This window comes from Typopeltis vanoorti, chromosome 11 (assembly GCF_054136105.1).
Source record: "Typopeltis vanoorti isolate ZY-2024b chromosome 11, IOZ_Tvanoo_1.0, whole genome shotgun sequence".
NCBI classification, from domain to species: Eukaryota; Metazoa; Arthropoda; class Arachnida; order Uropygi; family Thelyphonidae; genus Typopeltis; species Typopeltis vanoorti.
In genome coordinates, this window is record NC_143559.1 from 59,435,787 (window position 1) to 59,452,596 (window position 16,810).

Sequence of the window (16,810 nt, forward strand, 5' to 3'; positions counted from 1 at the left end):
GGGGACATCCATGGAAACTGGGCAAAAGTGTGGTTAGTAAAGGTGTTAGAGCTGGGTTCTTTACTTTTAGAGTAGTGAATGAGTGGAATGCGCTCCCTGAGTCTGTGGTGGATGCTGTGACAGTGAATGAGTTTAAGGCGAGGTATGATAGATACTGTATGAATGTCGAATAGTTGTGATGAAAATGATTTGGGGCCTCCCTCGATGAGTCTAATGACTCCCTGGAGTTGCCCGTAATAATAATAATAATAATAATAAATATATATATATATATATATATATCAAAGCAAGCATGGGGATTAGTCCACTCTGGTACTTTATGTTGGAGGTTTAATGGATTTTTTACAACACTTAAAAAGAATCAAAATAGAATTTAATGCTTCCTATATTTCGTCCTAGTCACTAGGACATCTACGGGGATTACAGAAACAATTAATGTAACATGCACACAAAAACTTACAATACTAAGCCCAACCACGTGGGTGACACTAAAGTCCTATCTAGGTGGAGTGCCCTCTAAGGGCGGTCGTAGGTGGCCTGGAATGTAAGGTGGGACCTCTGGTGATGAGTGTTTCCCAAATCTTCGGAAGCTTAATGCAACCGTATTTATTTAAATTTGGTTGGTTTCTGAGAGCTGCTGCTGCTTCTAAGAAAAGTCTCTCTTTCTTGAATTTGCTGTGGTGGAGCATGGTGGTTTTCTTCCATGATACTCTGTGGGTAGTGTCCAACACATGATCATCCAAGCCTGAATGGCCATAGTTGTGTTTAACGATGTACGACTTGTGTTCCTCCAGGCGGATGGATGCTGATCTGCCTGTCTGTCCAAAGTACGCAAGCTTACAGGAACAGGGTACTTTGTAAACTCCAGGCAGAGAGAGAGGAGGGAGCTGATCTTTCGTAGACCGGATAAGGGTAGCAAGTTTGCGGTAGAGCTTATATGCTGTGTGTAGGTTATACTTTTTTAGTATCTTGGCAATTTTTTCCAAAGTGCCACGGATGTAGGGTATGGTGATGCCATTTTTAAAATCTTGTTGACGAGAGGGATGGGGAATGGGGGAGGAATTGATTATTTTTTTGATACTGTGTTCGCTGTAGCCATTCCTCCCATAATCAATTCCTCCCCCATTCCCCGTCCCTCTCGTCAACAAGATTTTAAAAATGCCATCACCATACCCTACATCCGTGGCACTTCGGAAAAAATAGCCAAGATACTAAAAAAGTATAACCTACACACAGCATATAAGCCCTACCGCAAACTTGCTACCCATATCCGGTCTACGAAAGATCAGCTCCCTCCTCTCTCTCTCTGCCTGGAGTTTACAAAGTACCCTGTTCCTGTAAGCTTGCGTACTTTGGACAGACAGGCAGATCAGCATCCATCCGCCTGGAGGAACACAAGTCGTACATCATTAAACACAACTATGGCCATTCAGGCTTGGCTGACCATGTGTTGGACACCACCCACAGAGTATCATGGAAGACCACCCTCCACCACAGCAAATTCAAGAAAGAGAGACTTTTCTTAGCAGCAGCAGCAGCTCTCAGAAACCAACCAAATCTAAATAAATACGGTTGCATTAAGCTTCCGAAGATTTGGGAAACACTCATCACCAGAGGTCCCACCTTACATTCCAGGCCACCTACGACCGCCCTTAGAGGGCGCTCCACCTAGACAGGACTTTAGTGTCACCCACGTGGTTGGGCTTAGTATTGTAAGTTTTTGTGTGCATGTTACATTAATTGTTTCTGTAATCCCCGTAGATGTCCTAGTGACTAGGACGAAATATAGGAGGCATTAAATTCTATTTTAATTCTTTTTGAGTGTTGTAAAAAATCCATTAAACCTCCAGCATAATGTCCTCACAGCACTTAAGCCTCTACACAAGGAAAAAAAAAAAAAGCACTCTGGTACTACTACAAAAGTTTACAATCTTTTGTAAGTGAATGCACATAAAAACAGTCAATGTTTTTGAAGATGATTTGGTGTGCCATTAATCTTTAATTATGTTGGTGATCTGTGAGATATTTGAAAACTCTAAGTTCAGTGGAATGTAGTTTAGGTATGTTGTTTCCTTTCCTGTCAAAAGAAACTCAAAGTAAGGATGCAATAAGATCTCAAATAGATAGTTTCTTTATTTTATGTTTGAACTAGCGTGAAAAGTCTAATATAGTAGAAATGTAATAGTTTTATTAATTGACTTAACTTGTTTAGATGAAGTTTCTAGTTTGCAGTTTGTTTAGAACTTGGAAGGATTAATCTGTCATGCGTTCATTTAGAAGAAATTTACCATGGAAGAATGGATCATATGATGAAACATAACTGGCTAATACTAAAGGGTACATTGAATTAATAAAGAAAAAAGTCACTTTACATAATAAAAGGTACTTGTCCTTCATTTTTCTTTGAGTAAACACAAACAACATATTAAACTGATTAAACAATATATATGCAAAGATTTTATTAACAAGTGCACTAGTATCAAATTTTCTTGGACAATTATGAACTGCTAAAGAGCAATGCAGGTTGCTATGTTGAAAGTTATAAATATCTGTTAGATATTTTGGACTTAACAAGAAATATTATCTATCTAGTTACTGGCTTATTTCCCTCTGCTTTTCTCTAAGCAATACTGCATATTGGCATATGTTAATACTATTGTTGGTAAACTAAGAGTTTTTTTTTTTAAATACACTTTTGTATTTGTACATAATCTGAAAAAAGTGCTCTACAGACCAAACATTTTCAAGCCACTACAGGTATCCAATAAAAGAGACAGTGATCATACACTGGTGAATGAAATTCATCCTTCAATCAACAAACATCCATGCCAACATTTGAATCTGCTGGTTGGAGAATAGATATGTCAACCACTCACCAACCAGGCCAACAATTACATTTTTTAATTTTATTTTTATTTATTTTTTACAAAAGTAGTTGTTGGGATAATAACATAACTCTGCAATTTAATGACGTATATAAAATTATTAGACTGATTAACAGGATAACATGGAATCTAAGAATACAATTAATAAAACACTGGCTAAGTGCTAAATGCAATCAGGTTGTGCAAGCTGATATTTTAATCCCTCAGTGCCAAGTTTTTACATTACCTAACTTTCAAAAATGCATTATTTATTTTATTTTCCCAGAGATTTATGATTACTGTATACACCCCCCCCCCTCTCTATACCAACAAAGCTTGTTTATCAACATAAGTACTTTAATCCTACCCTAAAAATTCACAAGGCCTCCCTCTAAGTTCTTCCAACACCATCTGGAAAAAAATAATATTAGATGCAACTCAATAGTATGATTGCAAATTTGTTTGGCTTTCTGAACATGGAATAAGTGGGCACAAAGTACATGAATGGAATTTTTCTGGATGTGGCAATTAAACTTTCAACTATGCTCTTAAAATTTCAAATTACACTAACCAATCACACCATTCTTATTTCCTGTCACTGAAAGCACACGAATCCTTCTCTGGCGACCAATGCTTCCTCGGAAACGGGTTATGGGCACCATCTATACACACAGATATAAATACACTTAAATACTTTTTTATAATTAAAATATAAAGATGACAATGTTTAATGTTAGCATGCTTCTTTTCAGATTTTTATTTATAATGTTTTCCCAAAATCTTCAACTTTAGCTTTACTATATTCTCTATTAAAATTGTCAATTCTCTGTGATAAGTTTAACACTGATAACCAATTGCTATTTCCCCTTCCCTCAAAAAAAAGTATGTTTTCCTCAATAAATGTGACAAAAATATAGTGAAGTAAAAAAACAGTTTGGTGATGGGCTGCTCTTATCTTTGCTTATCTTATCTGTAAAATACTTACAGAGCAATCTAGAAAATAAAAATACAATATGAACCTAAGAAACGTAAACCAGAAGTAGCAGTCTCACCCAAGAAAAGCTAAATATCTATAGCACACATGTATTAATAATGTTGATGGGCTAAACATTGGACAATCTGAAAATCCTGCTTTAGAGAAAAAGCATAGAACTTTTTAGAAGCTGCTTTTATTCCAGTAGGTAAGATGGTGGTCTCACACTGGGCAAGAATATTTTATACATCATCTGAAGACATTCGAATATCCACCTGTGGCAGGATTCAAACCCATAGCCTGTTGGCTGGAGAGTAGATATACTATCCACTGGTCAACCGAAGCAGCATTCACAAGATGCAAAGAAATTTACAGTATTCAAAGAGCACTATTGAACAGCAGTGGTTTTGTAAAAATCTGACATATCAAAAGTTAGAGTATGTTTATGAAATACTGAGTTTGATTTACATACCTCAGATATAATTTTGTGCTGCCTAATTTTTTTTAATTATAAATGGTCTTGATAATTTTTTTCCAGAGATCTTAAATACTAAATTCCATTAAACTATTATCAGTTCAAATCTTTTTACTAAATTTTAAACTTAAAAATGATTCACATGGTTTCACCCAAAGTGAGCAACGTAAACATATTCTACTGCACATATACCACGTTATAAAATCTTCACTCAGAACAAAGTTGTTGGTATATCTAATTCTGAATTATTCCACCTTTTTTATTGGGGAAAAAAAAATTAGATGGCCTAACAAATTTTCAAGAGGATTCTGAAACTGAATTTCAAATAAAATTAGTTATGCTGGTTAGAATTAAAACTATGTATTAACTATGTATTAATTATGTATTTTATTAACTTATGTATTTTGCAAATCAATTAAGGGTATACTGTATTAAACCAAATCAATTAAGGGTATACTGTATTAAACAGCTGTGAGAAGTTGTTTAATACAGTATACCCTTTTGCAAGAACATTTGCAAGTTCCAATAACTTGCAAATGTTTCTCTGGCTGGGTTATAAGTTTGTGAAATAAAACATTTCAGTTGGCAGGGCTTGTTCACTGCTAGTCTAAAAGGCTCTTAACAGTCCCTTGTAGTCCAGATTTGATGGGAGTGAACTTAGGTCTTCTTAATTGTCACAATGACCTCAAGCATTGCTATGCAGTCACTGCCCATCTCTGACCAGAGTCCAGCATGCAGATGGACAGCCAAAACAAAATAAATACTTATGTATTTTGCAAATGCACCTAGGAAAAGACCATATTGCCAGCCTGGTTGGCAAGTGGTTAGCATATCTGCTCTCTAACAACAGGCTGCAGGTTTGAATCCTGCTGTGGGTGTGGATAATTGCGATTGTCTTTAGGTAGGTGATCAGTTTCATTGCCAGGTGTGAGACCACTGTTCTGCTTACTGGAGACCTGAAGTGCCTAGAAAAAGTTCCATATTTTGTCTCTAGTCTGGAAACTAACAGTTCGCAACTGTAAAAGATAAAAACTCCTTAGTCTCCACCCAGGCTACAAATGTGTACTGTAATGTTTACATATAACCTTTTGTGAGTGAGAGCCACATAAAAAAAATACTATGAATATGAGAGTTGTGGGAAGTTTTACTAAGAGTAGTGGATGTTGATTTCACCCTGGTATGACCTAGAATCCAAACCCATAAATAAATGTATAAAAGTCCATGTCAAAAATGCAGGAATTGAAAAAATTTGAATCCATACTTGTGTTCATCTATTAGTCAACTTCCAGGAAGTTCACCAACAGATGAACATAAGTATGGATTTCACATTTCTAAGCACAGAAATTCCCATTTCTGTGCTAGACTTGGTCAGAAATCTTCAAAAATGTCAGTAGTGATTCCATGAGTTTCTTTGAGCCTTTTCATGACATGCAACGTATATGACAAAAGGAAGGCAAAAGCTCAAAGAAACTCATGGAATCACTACTGACATTTTTGAAGATTTCTGACCAAGTCTAGCACAGAAATCTACTTAGCAAGTTGCATCCTACTATATTCAACATTTTGTAACTGGACAGCCAGTTTGCTCTATTGCCACTCACTCCCTTCTCTTCCCCATTTGATCCTGCAATGCTCAAATATTCTGAGTTTCAGGATCATCTACAAACTATACCTTAAATCCTGGATGCAAGAATTTTTTCACTCAGGAGTCAATGTTTATATTTATTTATATATATATTATATATATATATATCCTTTTATTTGTACTTTTTTTTTTTTCATGTCTATCTCACTCAAAAAAGGTTGGTAACCTATAAGACATTTAGTACCATGGGTAGACTAAGCGTAAGATAGTCTGGGAATCCTGCTCTAATGACCAAACATGGAGCTTGGAAGTAAGGATGATACTGTCCCTCTTTATAAGGTGAGTCTCAATATGATGACATCTGGGTACTCAGATTTGGTCACCTCAGATTAGATTTTGAAGGGAAATGGAAGTGGTGGAGGGGATTCAGAGGCAAGACACTTACAATAGCAACAGGTACTAAAAATTAAATCACTAAGATTATTTATTATTATTATTACATTACACCTCCAGGGAGTCCAAAGACTCATCAAGGGAGGGCACCTGCTCTACAACTCTCCATCTCAACCACTCCACTAACCGTAACTACCTTCATCATCTACACCAGCACCATCTACTGCTGACCACCAGCACTATTTTCACAGACAATCGGTGGGATTCGAATCTACAGCCTTTTGGCTGGAGAGCGGATTCGCTAACTACTCGGCCAAACAGGCCGGCAAAATTCTATTAGTGTGCAGTAGATAGCACAATAATGTATAGATTGATCATTAAATAATATATTATTACTATTATAATAGTATAACATTTAGTACCATGGGTAGACTAAGAGTAAGATAATCTGGGAACCCTGCTCTATTGACCAAACGTAGAGCTTAGAATTAAGGATGATACTGTCCCTCTTTATAAGGCAAGTCTCAATATGATGACATCTGGGTACTGTGCTCAGATTTGGTCACCTAGATTTTGAAGGGAAAAGGAAGTGGAGAGGATTCAGAGGCAAGGCATTTACAATAGCAACAGGTACTAAAAATTAAATCACTAAGATTAATATTTTTGTGGTAACAAAATTATTTAATCAAATATCCTGTCAGAATTTATAGCTCTTCTTTTAATTCGTTTTTTTTTTCTAATGACAAAAAAGATTATAAACTCTGACAATAAAATAACGAGAATAATTTCATTAGAGAATATATGGCAGCACTTGAAGCAATGGTATCAATATTTCAAAACATTTGTTACTAAATGGGATTGTTACATTTGAAAACGTAGCATCCCATTTAATAGCAAATGTTTTGATAGTGTCAGTGAACTTGGAACAGCATGGCTTTTTAATTGGATCAAAGCTTTTTAACATGTTCAAAAGAAAAGAGTGAAAAATATCCAAAACATAGAATATGAAATAAAAAGTTACAAAATTACTGAAATATGTTTGTTATGAAATGATATTCACTTAACAGTTAAAATGGCAGCTAAATATCAGAGACACTTACAGGTAAAAAGAAAGGCTATAAATTCTGACAGGATATTTGAGTGAGCAGAAAAAAATAGCAATTAGATGTTTTCCACAAGTCTCAGTAAAAAGGCAAACATTTTTGCAAAATATCATGGTCAAAGAACTAGACAGTTCTATTCTGACCTCTTTCTATTCCCAAAACTTAAAATAAAATAAATTGTCTTGAAAGACCATACTTAAAACACTCCAAAAGATCACAAAGTCCAGAGAAAAACTATTTCAGTCTCGCAAAATCCACAGAAGAAAGATTTCAGTCTAGAACAATGATGGCAAACCTATGACATGCTTGAGGGTTTCAGGTGACAAACCTTGGATGTTGAAAAATATTGGTATTCTGATGAAAAAAATGCGATAAATCTTGTAAGATCGCTCTCAGTTAAGGTGAAGGTAGGTTTCAGTTCATTGAAAGAATTATATTTTATAGTTAGCCTATTTCTATTTGATTTTGTAGTTAGCTTATTTCTATTTTATAACTAGCCTAATGTTTTCTTTCTTAATCATTATAATTTCTGCATAGTCATATGATATTATAAAAACTAATAAAAATTATCATCAATATTATATGATACAAACTTATAAGTGCTTTATATATTATAAACTTAAAGTTTTCAGTTGGTTTCTGTGTGAAATTTATTCATGCATGCATTCCAAGTCTCTCGACTGAGTAATACAAGTTCTAAACATATTTAAAACCACTTTAACAGAAAATATAATTTGCAGCATTAAATATTGAATTTATCTGAGTAAATAATGAAAACATTTTCATAGCAATAAATTCGGTAAATTTTGTTAAATAATGCAAATAGTAACAACTTACGATGACGTCACAACAAAACCTACTAAATAGCATGACAGAGAGTAAAATGTAACAGGACTGCTACGAATGTACCGGTAATAAAGCTGGCAACCCTTCTGAAAGTAGAGGTAGTCTTGCATGGTCTGCCACTTAAGTAATTTGAGTTGCTGGTGTATAATTCATTTTCAGTAATTGTTAGTTCTTATTAATTATTAATGCTTAATTAATAAGCAGTAATAATTAATAATTATTAATGTATATAATTGTGCTTTTTTTTACTTTGTGAACCCTTTTACAATGGCAGCTAGCACTAATAAAAAACTAAAATTATCACGGAAAGGAAGTGGAAGAAATTTCCAAGATGCCTGGACTGAACAATATGGTATGGAATGACTTCTAATGGGAGTATATTGATCAAGTACATATAAGAAACAACTATGTTATACCAACTAGTTTCACCAACTGAGGCTGTCGGCATCTTCAGGGTACATAACTGATGTAAGGCACTAAAAAGTTAAAAACTGTTACAAACTATAATCAACCGATTTCAATTATATTAGACAAAGAACAGAGTGCATACAATACATGCATAGAGCATGCACGATCTCACTTGTTATTTAGGAACGTTCTATAGTTGGCACTGTAATTCAGTTCTGGTGAGTTTAGAGATCTAATAAGAGTCTTCCAGATCACGGGCAAGATTAGTCTTTGGTTCCTGTTAAGGTTTTGTATACAGCGGGTAACTGCTGTGGCTTCTTTAATAATTCGGGAGCAGAAGTCCTCCTCTATGTAAGGAATTGTGCTTCTATCATATTTTTAACATGAATAATATGGTGTTATTGATAGAGGCGATATAGTTCTCTGTAAATTGTGTGGTGAGCAATCTGTGAGTAGGACTTGGAATGTAAGAAACATTTTGAAATTAAGCACAAATGGCTCCTAGAAAAAACTTTTGAAGAACGCAAAGAATACATATCACAACATCTAAAACTGGCAGAATCACAATCAGGGACTCACAGGTTCTCCATTCACAATGAAGTTGACATTTTCAGTGATTCTACTTATTTTCATTGTCTTTGTCTTGTTATTGCAGACCTTCATACCATATCTATTACAACAGTTATTCAATTTAGTCAGGGAATCTTGCAGATTTGTAGCGGATTTATTTAGAAGTATAACATCGACTGCATAAAGCAAAGAGATGACATTAACATCTCAATTGTGATATCAGGTTTAATACCACTTTCCTTCATAATGTGATTCATATAGATAATGAATAACAGAGGGGATAATGTCTCACACCAGATTTAACATTAAACCATCTTCCTGTACTTCCTTCAATTCTAACTGCTGACTTGCAATTCAAATAAAGACTAAGTATCGCTTGATATAATGCCCCATCGACACCATATAACTGTAGCGTTTTGAATAGCTTCTCTCTTGGTACCTTGTCATATGTCTTTTCCAGATCTACAAAACTTAAATATAGATCTTTTTTATATTCCCATGATTTCTCCACTATTTGTCGTAAAGTGAAGATCTGATCATGACAGCCTCTATTTGGCCTGAATACAGCTTGTTCTTCACCAAGCTTTTCTTTCACAATTCTTCTCAACCGTTTCTCAAGTATACTGGCCTAAATCTTACCAGGAACACTCAGTAGGGAAATATCTCTGTAATTCTTACATTCAGTTTTATTTCCCTTTTGATATATGGGCTATGAGAGCTTTTACTCTAATTATCTGGAATTTGTCCCTCTGTCCAGGCCTTCTGAACTATGCAATGCAGCCACTGTAAGACTTTTATACCTCCATACTTCAGCATTTCTGGTCATACCAGGGTAAAAAGGTTCGCTATCACTGGTCTAGAAGATGAAAAATTAGCTGAAATTCATATATTATCCTATAAAGAATGGAATTGCTTTGAATATGACTATAGTAATATGGTAATTTTTCATTTACTTATCTTTATTAAAACAATCTCATTACTTTATTGTGAGACGTGGTATTATAATTTTCTATATGACAAAATGATTAATTTAAAGCTAATATTACCTGAAGAACTATGGTGTCAAAACCCTCAAAAGTTTCTGTAAGGAAATAAATTTCAAAAATTTAGCATTATGTTGGGGAAAAAATTGAAAACTAAGTTGAAACAAAAGGCATTTAACAGCTAAATTGAGAGAACTAAATAAGCAATAAAAAAGCAGATTATGTAAATATAAAATAATATTTAAATTATTTTCTTTGTAAATTATTTTATTACCCATTGTTGTTTTAAAAGTTGAATGCCCTTCAATAAAAGCCACAAAATCTGTAATGCACTATAAAGGTAATTTTTAATGCAATTATGTTTGAAGCATTTACAATTCAAAGTAACGATTGATATTTTAACAATTTAGATTCCAAAAAAATGAATATAACAAGAAAGACTATCATTAGATAACATGTGACCTAATGAAATTACAAACAATAAAACAAATGTATGGTTTGATTAGTAACTTTGAAAAAAAAAAGGTTGAAGCTGATTTTTTTAAGCAAACCATCTAAATAATACTATTAAATATTCATGAAGGCAAAAAAAAAGTTTCTAATAGCAAATCACATGTACCAAAGCTTCATTTTTTTTTTTTTTTAGAAATGTGCTATCATAAATAAATGCTTAAATAATAATAAATGTTAAATTGTATTATACATGTAAAAAAAAAAATGTATAATTAATATTTCAAAATTTTACCTGATTAACTTTTACTTCAATAATCTGCCATATTGTCCAATTAAATGAGAATGTTAAAAAAAGCAATGAAGTGGAGGAATTTTTTGAATCTAATGATTTAAAACATTTAATAAGAAAAAGTAACCAACGTAAATAAAAGAGAATAGTTGATCTCTGTTGGAGATCTAAACAGTAGAGTATTAAATAAATAAATAGCATAAAGTATCCTGATGAAACAGAATTCATGGATCTTAAATTAGATGGTATTGAGTGGTTGGATTTAAAAGATCTAGAAATGCAACAAGCCGACTTCCAGTGTAATCCTATCTGGAAAAGAAAGTTTATTGGTCTTAGAAATGAATTAGAAGAACTTGAGTGGGAACATCTGCATGATACCATGGATAAAAATTAAGACTGTGAAATTCTAAGCCTTCCCGAAAACTGCCATGCTCTTAAAATCTTTGCTAAAGCTCTTCTAACAATTTTCTCTTCTACATACTCTTGGGAAACTCTACTTTCTGCCTTAAATAATATCAAATTGAAAGGGAGAAATAGACTGAGCAATGATTTGAGCAGTGCCTAGGTAGCATTAAAATGTACACACTACAGCCCTTCTATAAAGCAACTTTCTACCAGTAATCAGCAACAGAAAAGTCATTTAAATGTAATGTAAGTTTGTAATTTCACTTTATTCAATTAATTGTATAATATGAATTCATAGATTTTATATCGATGTCCTATTAAATAAATAGCCTAATATGATATGTATCAGTCACCATCTATGATTATGTAGTTAAATTTATAATGCATACATGCAAGTGGCACATCAACAACGTCAATATTTAAAAAAAGATGTTTGACACATTATCATCATCGAATTCCTGCCATGTACCCTCAAGGGGTGTACAGAATATGATAGTACTACATGAAAAATTTACATCATTAATAATTTTCTATCTACAATTTTCCTCCAAATCAGTCTGTTACTTGTCAAGACACCAACATTATCAGATCTTATATTTCTATTATCTATGGCACTTTTTACCATATCAATCCACCTATATCTTGGTCTTCCTCTGGGTCTTTTCCTTGCCAATTCTGTTTAAGTGACCATACCACCTGAGATTAACTCTGCTAACACATTTCTGGATGCTGAAAATGTCAAGTTCTTTCCTAATATCCTCATTTTTAATATGATACTGCCATTGATGCCATCTGTTCATGCCCCCTAATCTTTCTCAAGACTCTCAAATCTGCAGTCTCTAGTCTTCGGTCAAGTGTTTTACTTCTAACACAGCTCTCAGATCCACAAGTTAAAACTCATTTGAACACTGAGTTTTAACTTATGTTGTATACAGCTAATTTAGTGTTCCGACTAATTTCTCTCTTATTCCATATGAATTTATTCAACTGACTTCCTACCATACCAGCTTTATTGATTCTGCTGTCTATTTCCATATTTAATTTACCATCTTCACTAAAAATCGTGCCTAAGTAGCTGAAATGTTTTACTTGTTCCACAGGATCTCTGTTCACAATGCAGTTGACATTTTCAACGATTCTGCCTATTTTCATTGTCTTTGTCTTTTTATTGCAGACCTTCATACCATATCTATTACAACAGTTATTCAATTTAGTCAAGGAATCTTGCAGACTTGTAGTGGATTTATTTAGAAGTATAACATCGTCTGCATAAAGCAAAGAGTTGACATTAACAGCTCCAATTTTGATATCATGTTTAATACCACTTTCCTTCATAATGTGATCTATAAGATACTAACTATATAGATAATAAGGGGATAATGTACATCCTTGTCTGACACCAGATTTAACATTAAACCATCTTCCTGTACTTCCTTCAATTCTAACTGCTGACTTACAACTCAAATAAAGACTAAGTATTGCTTGATATAATGCCGCATATAACCATATAACCGTAGCGTATTAAATAGCTTCTCTCTCTCGGCACCTTGTCATGTGTCTTTTCCAGATCTACAAAACTTAAATACAGATCTCTGTTATACTCCCATGATTTCTCCACTATTTGTGATAAAGTGAAGATCTGATCCTGACAGCCTCTATTTGGCCTGAATCCAGCTTATTCTTCACCAAGCTTTTCTTCCACAATTCTTCTCAACCGTTTCTCAAGTATACTTGCATAAATCTTGCTAGGAACACTCAGTAGGGAAATACCTCTGTAATTCGCACATTCAGTTTTATTTCCCTTTTTATATATGGGTACTATGAGAGCTATACTCCAATCATCGGGAATTCGTCCCTCTGTCAATGTATTCTGAACTATGCAGTGCAGCCACTATTACCACCATTTCAACATTTCTGGTCGAATATCATCTATTCCTACTGCCTTTCTACATTTCAAGCCTTCGATGGCTTTTTTCTACTTCAAGTATGGATATGTATTAATGACTGTATGTCTGCTGAGCGTTTTTACCACTGTGCTATCACTGCTTGTTTCATTTAGCAATTTTTCAAAGTACCGTATTTGCCGGGGTATAAGACGCATTTTTTTTCTTTGAAAATAGGTCTGAAAAACAAGGTGCATGTTATACCAAAACTCTGTTTTTTTATTATTTTCATTTCTGGAAATTTTCTCTGTTCCGAGTTACGCGATTTCTTTATTGCTTCCTTGCAGTATGTGTGTGTGTGAGCATTCTAGTTATGTAGAGCAGTGTTTCTCAAACTTCAGACATCTGCGTTTATATGATTGGTGCGGTATTAACAAAAGATCGTGCTACTAAATGACAAAGACAAGCTGACAGCTGAGTTGAAATGCTAATTCTCTTCAACCAAATTCCTTATATAATATCTGAAACACATTCACTATATATTTCTTCATTTTAACACGTTCACTCAAACAACCATATGTTGCACCGGCAACATATGGTTTTGCTCGAGTCTCACAGCATTTTCTGTTGGAGGGGGACATGTGATTCATTAGTTAGTGCCATTTTCATCCCAGTTGTCTCTAATTGCACTGTTTCTTGAGAAGCATATTGCACAGTCTACATATGTCTCTGTACCTTATTCATTGATACAATAGGAACGTTTTACGATCTCGAACTTCATGAATACATTGAATTTTATTCTATCCGTTAACGATGCATAGCCGAAAATTGCCACGGATCCCATGAAAACCTTTCACATACCCCTGGGGGTACGCGTACCACATTTTGAGAAACACTGATGTAGAGTTCAGTGGATGCGCATGCACTGTCATCGATGATCACAGCTGTGTCCTGTTCATTTAAACTTTCCAAATGTTGTCGCAGTTGTGAACGGTGACAAATTTCTGCTGTTAAATTTCTTGGCAAATTATGGCGGAAAAACGTCGGCATTGTTACAAATATTGCATACAAGCTACATGTGATTGCGTATGCTAAAGAACATGGAAACAGGGCTGCAGAGAGGGATTTTGGACCACCCCCAACTGAGAAAATGATTTGGCAGAATCAGGAAGAGGATTTTAAAAAAGCAACTCACAGTAAACATAACCTACAAAGTGGAACTGCAAAATGGCCAGAACTTGAGGTAGAACTGAATACTTGGATTTTAGACCACAGAAAAGCGGGACTTTCAGTGTCTACAAAAATGATTATTCATCAAGCGAAAGCGATAGCCACTAACAGAGTGATCGCCAACTTTACTGGATCAACATCATGGTGTTCAAGATTCATGAAGAGAAACCAGCTATGTATGCAGACTAAAACAAAAATATCGCAAAAAATGCCAGCTGAATATGAAGAAAAAATTATTGAATTTCATCGATTCGTCATTAACGCAAGGAAACGAGAAAATTTTGAACTTGGGCAAATAGGAAACATAGATGAGGTTCCGCTGACTTTTGATGTGTCCTCAAACAAAACTGTAGATTCCAAGGGCACTAAAAGTGTTACTATTAAAACTTCAGGGCACGAAAAAACTCACTACACGGTTGTTTTATCCTGCTGTGCTGATGGGACAAAATTGACGCCACTATTGATTTTTAAAAGGAAGACCCAAAGAAAAACTGCTTAAAGGCGTGTTTGTCAATGTTGATGCAAAAGGCTGGATGGATGGAGGATGAATGAAGTTATGGATAGATAAAATTTGGTCTAGGCACCCTGGTGGATTGGTGAAGAAGCCTGCCATGCTAGTATGGGATCAGCTTCGTTCTCACAGAACAGATGATGTTACAAATAAACTCAAGGAATTGAAAACTCAATTAGCTGTAATTCCAGGGGGGGTCTAACTAGTCAGCTTCAACGTTTAGATGTCTGTATTAATAAACCATTTAAGGGATTTATGAAGGAAGAGTGGAACAGCTGGATGCAGTCTTCAGATTTTGAGGTTATGCCATCAGGAATAATTTACTCACATTTTATAATAGACTGACAGCAGAATTAGATAAGGGAAATGACTACACTATGGTACTTCTAGACTTTGCAAAGGGATGAAGGAAAAGGCCTAGCATTTTGAAAGTTTGTGAGTGGGTCAAAGCTTCATGGGATGCTGTGAAAACTGAGACAGTGGTTAAATCATTTAAGAAGTGTGGAATTAGTAATGCACTGGATGGTACAGAGGACAATTTGTTGTATAAGGACTCAGATTCTGATTTAGAAGAGGTTTGAAATATCTCTTCATTTAGCTCTGGAGATGAACTTCTGGATTTTGACAATTAAAAGGTGGGTACTCTTTCCTAGTTCGATTAGGTATTTGTTGAAAGTAGACCTACTTATTACTTTATATTTGAAATACTGTAAATTCATTATAATATTCAGTGATAAAGTTTTTTTCCTAAAAAAAATGTGTACAAAAAAGGGGATGCGTTCTATGCGTCAGTGTGTCAAATACGGTAATTACTCCATACTTCAAGGATATCTTTTTCTCCTGTTTTCATGTCACCTTTATCATCTCTAACTCCTTTTACAGCACTCTTTCCTCTAAAAAGCCTTGCGGATATGTCTAACACATATCCGCAAGGAGATGTGTTTTGCATTATGGGAGATACTGAGATAGGAGTGTTGGTAGCTTGCTCCACCTTTGCAAGGAGTGCCCTGGTGTTGTACCACCTTACCCCAGTCCTGAAGATACTTTCAGGTGCAAACTTTGTTTGCTCACACTTGGATAAAGGATTAAACTAAATTTATTATACTCTAACCAAGTGAAAAATAAACTTTCAAAATGCTGTATGCTGTCAAGTTCTGTTGTTCACGTTCACACTGTCCGAGGTCTGACTTGGATATATTTTTTTTATCAATGCTGACCAAACTTGGTGTAGAATTAGGCTCTGGTTTTTGTTGCATTGCATTGGAATTTAAGCATGTTTGCAGCTTCTTTAAATTTCCTTATGTAACAGTTTTTTTTCAATGTAAGACATGTTTGTTTTTTGCCAGGGTACATTATGGCCGGTGGAAGTTGTATGGTATATGCTAGGTCTGATTTGTGTTCTCTTCTTTTTTGCACGTCTTTTTGGTGTTCGTTCATAAGAATTTCTCCTGATCTCCTCGTTTGGCCTACGTAGCAGATGCAACAGGAACAATGAATTTTATAAACACCTGGTTTTTTTTAAGGGATGATGGAGAGGTTTTTTTTTTTTTTTTTTGGGGGGGGGGGGGTATGCAGAAATCTTGGAATTTTTTCCAGCAGTAGAAAAGTAACTGATGTTTTGTTTGCTTCGTAATTTGGCCATTTTGTCTGTAACATTCTTGATGTATGGAAGCGTGATTGCATTCTTGAAATCTTGCTTTTGTGAGATGCTTGTAGGAGGTGTGTTGAGGACTTTTTTTATTGTCTTAGGTTCATAACCATTTTTTTGGAGGATCTGTGTTAAATATTGTAATTCTTCATTTCTCTGTTTTTCTGTGCTGGAAATATTATAAGCTCTGT

The 16,810-nt window shown here is 34.6% G+C and overlaps 1 protein-coding gene across 1 annotated transcript in view; it reads right to left on the minus strand.

Moving 5' to 3' along the window:
* mRpS5 (mitochondrial ribosomal protein S5) overlaps window positions 1-16,810 on the minus strand; it is a 119,957-nt gene that overhangs the window by 58,478 nt on the left and 44,669 nt on the right. The window contains exons 5-6 of the mRNA XM_090399991.1: window positions 10,264-10,298; window positions 3,436-3,526 (exon numbers count right to left, since the gene is read on the minus strand). Coding sequence (XP_090256117.1) covers window positions 3,436-3,526; window positions 10,264-10,298 — 126 coding nt within the window. The remainder of the gene's footprint in view (window positions 1-3,435; window positions 3,527-10,263; window positions 10,299-16,810) is intronic.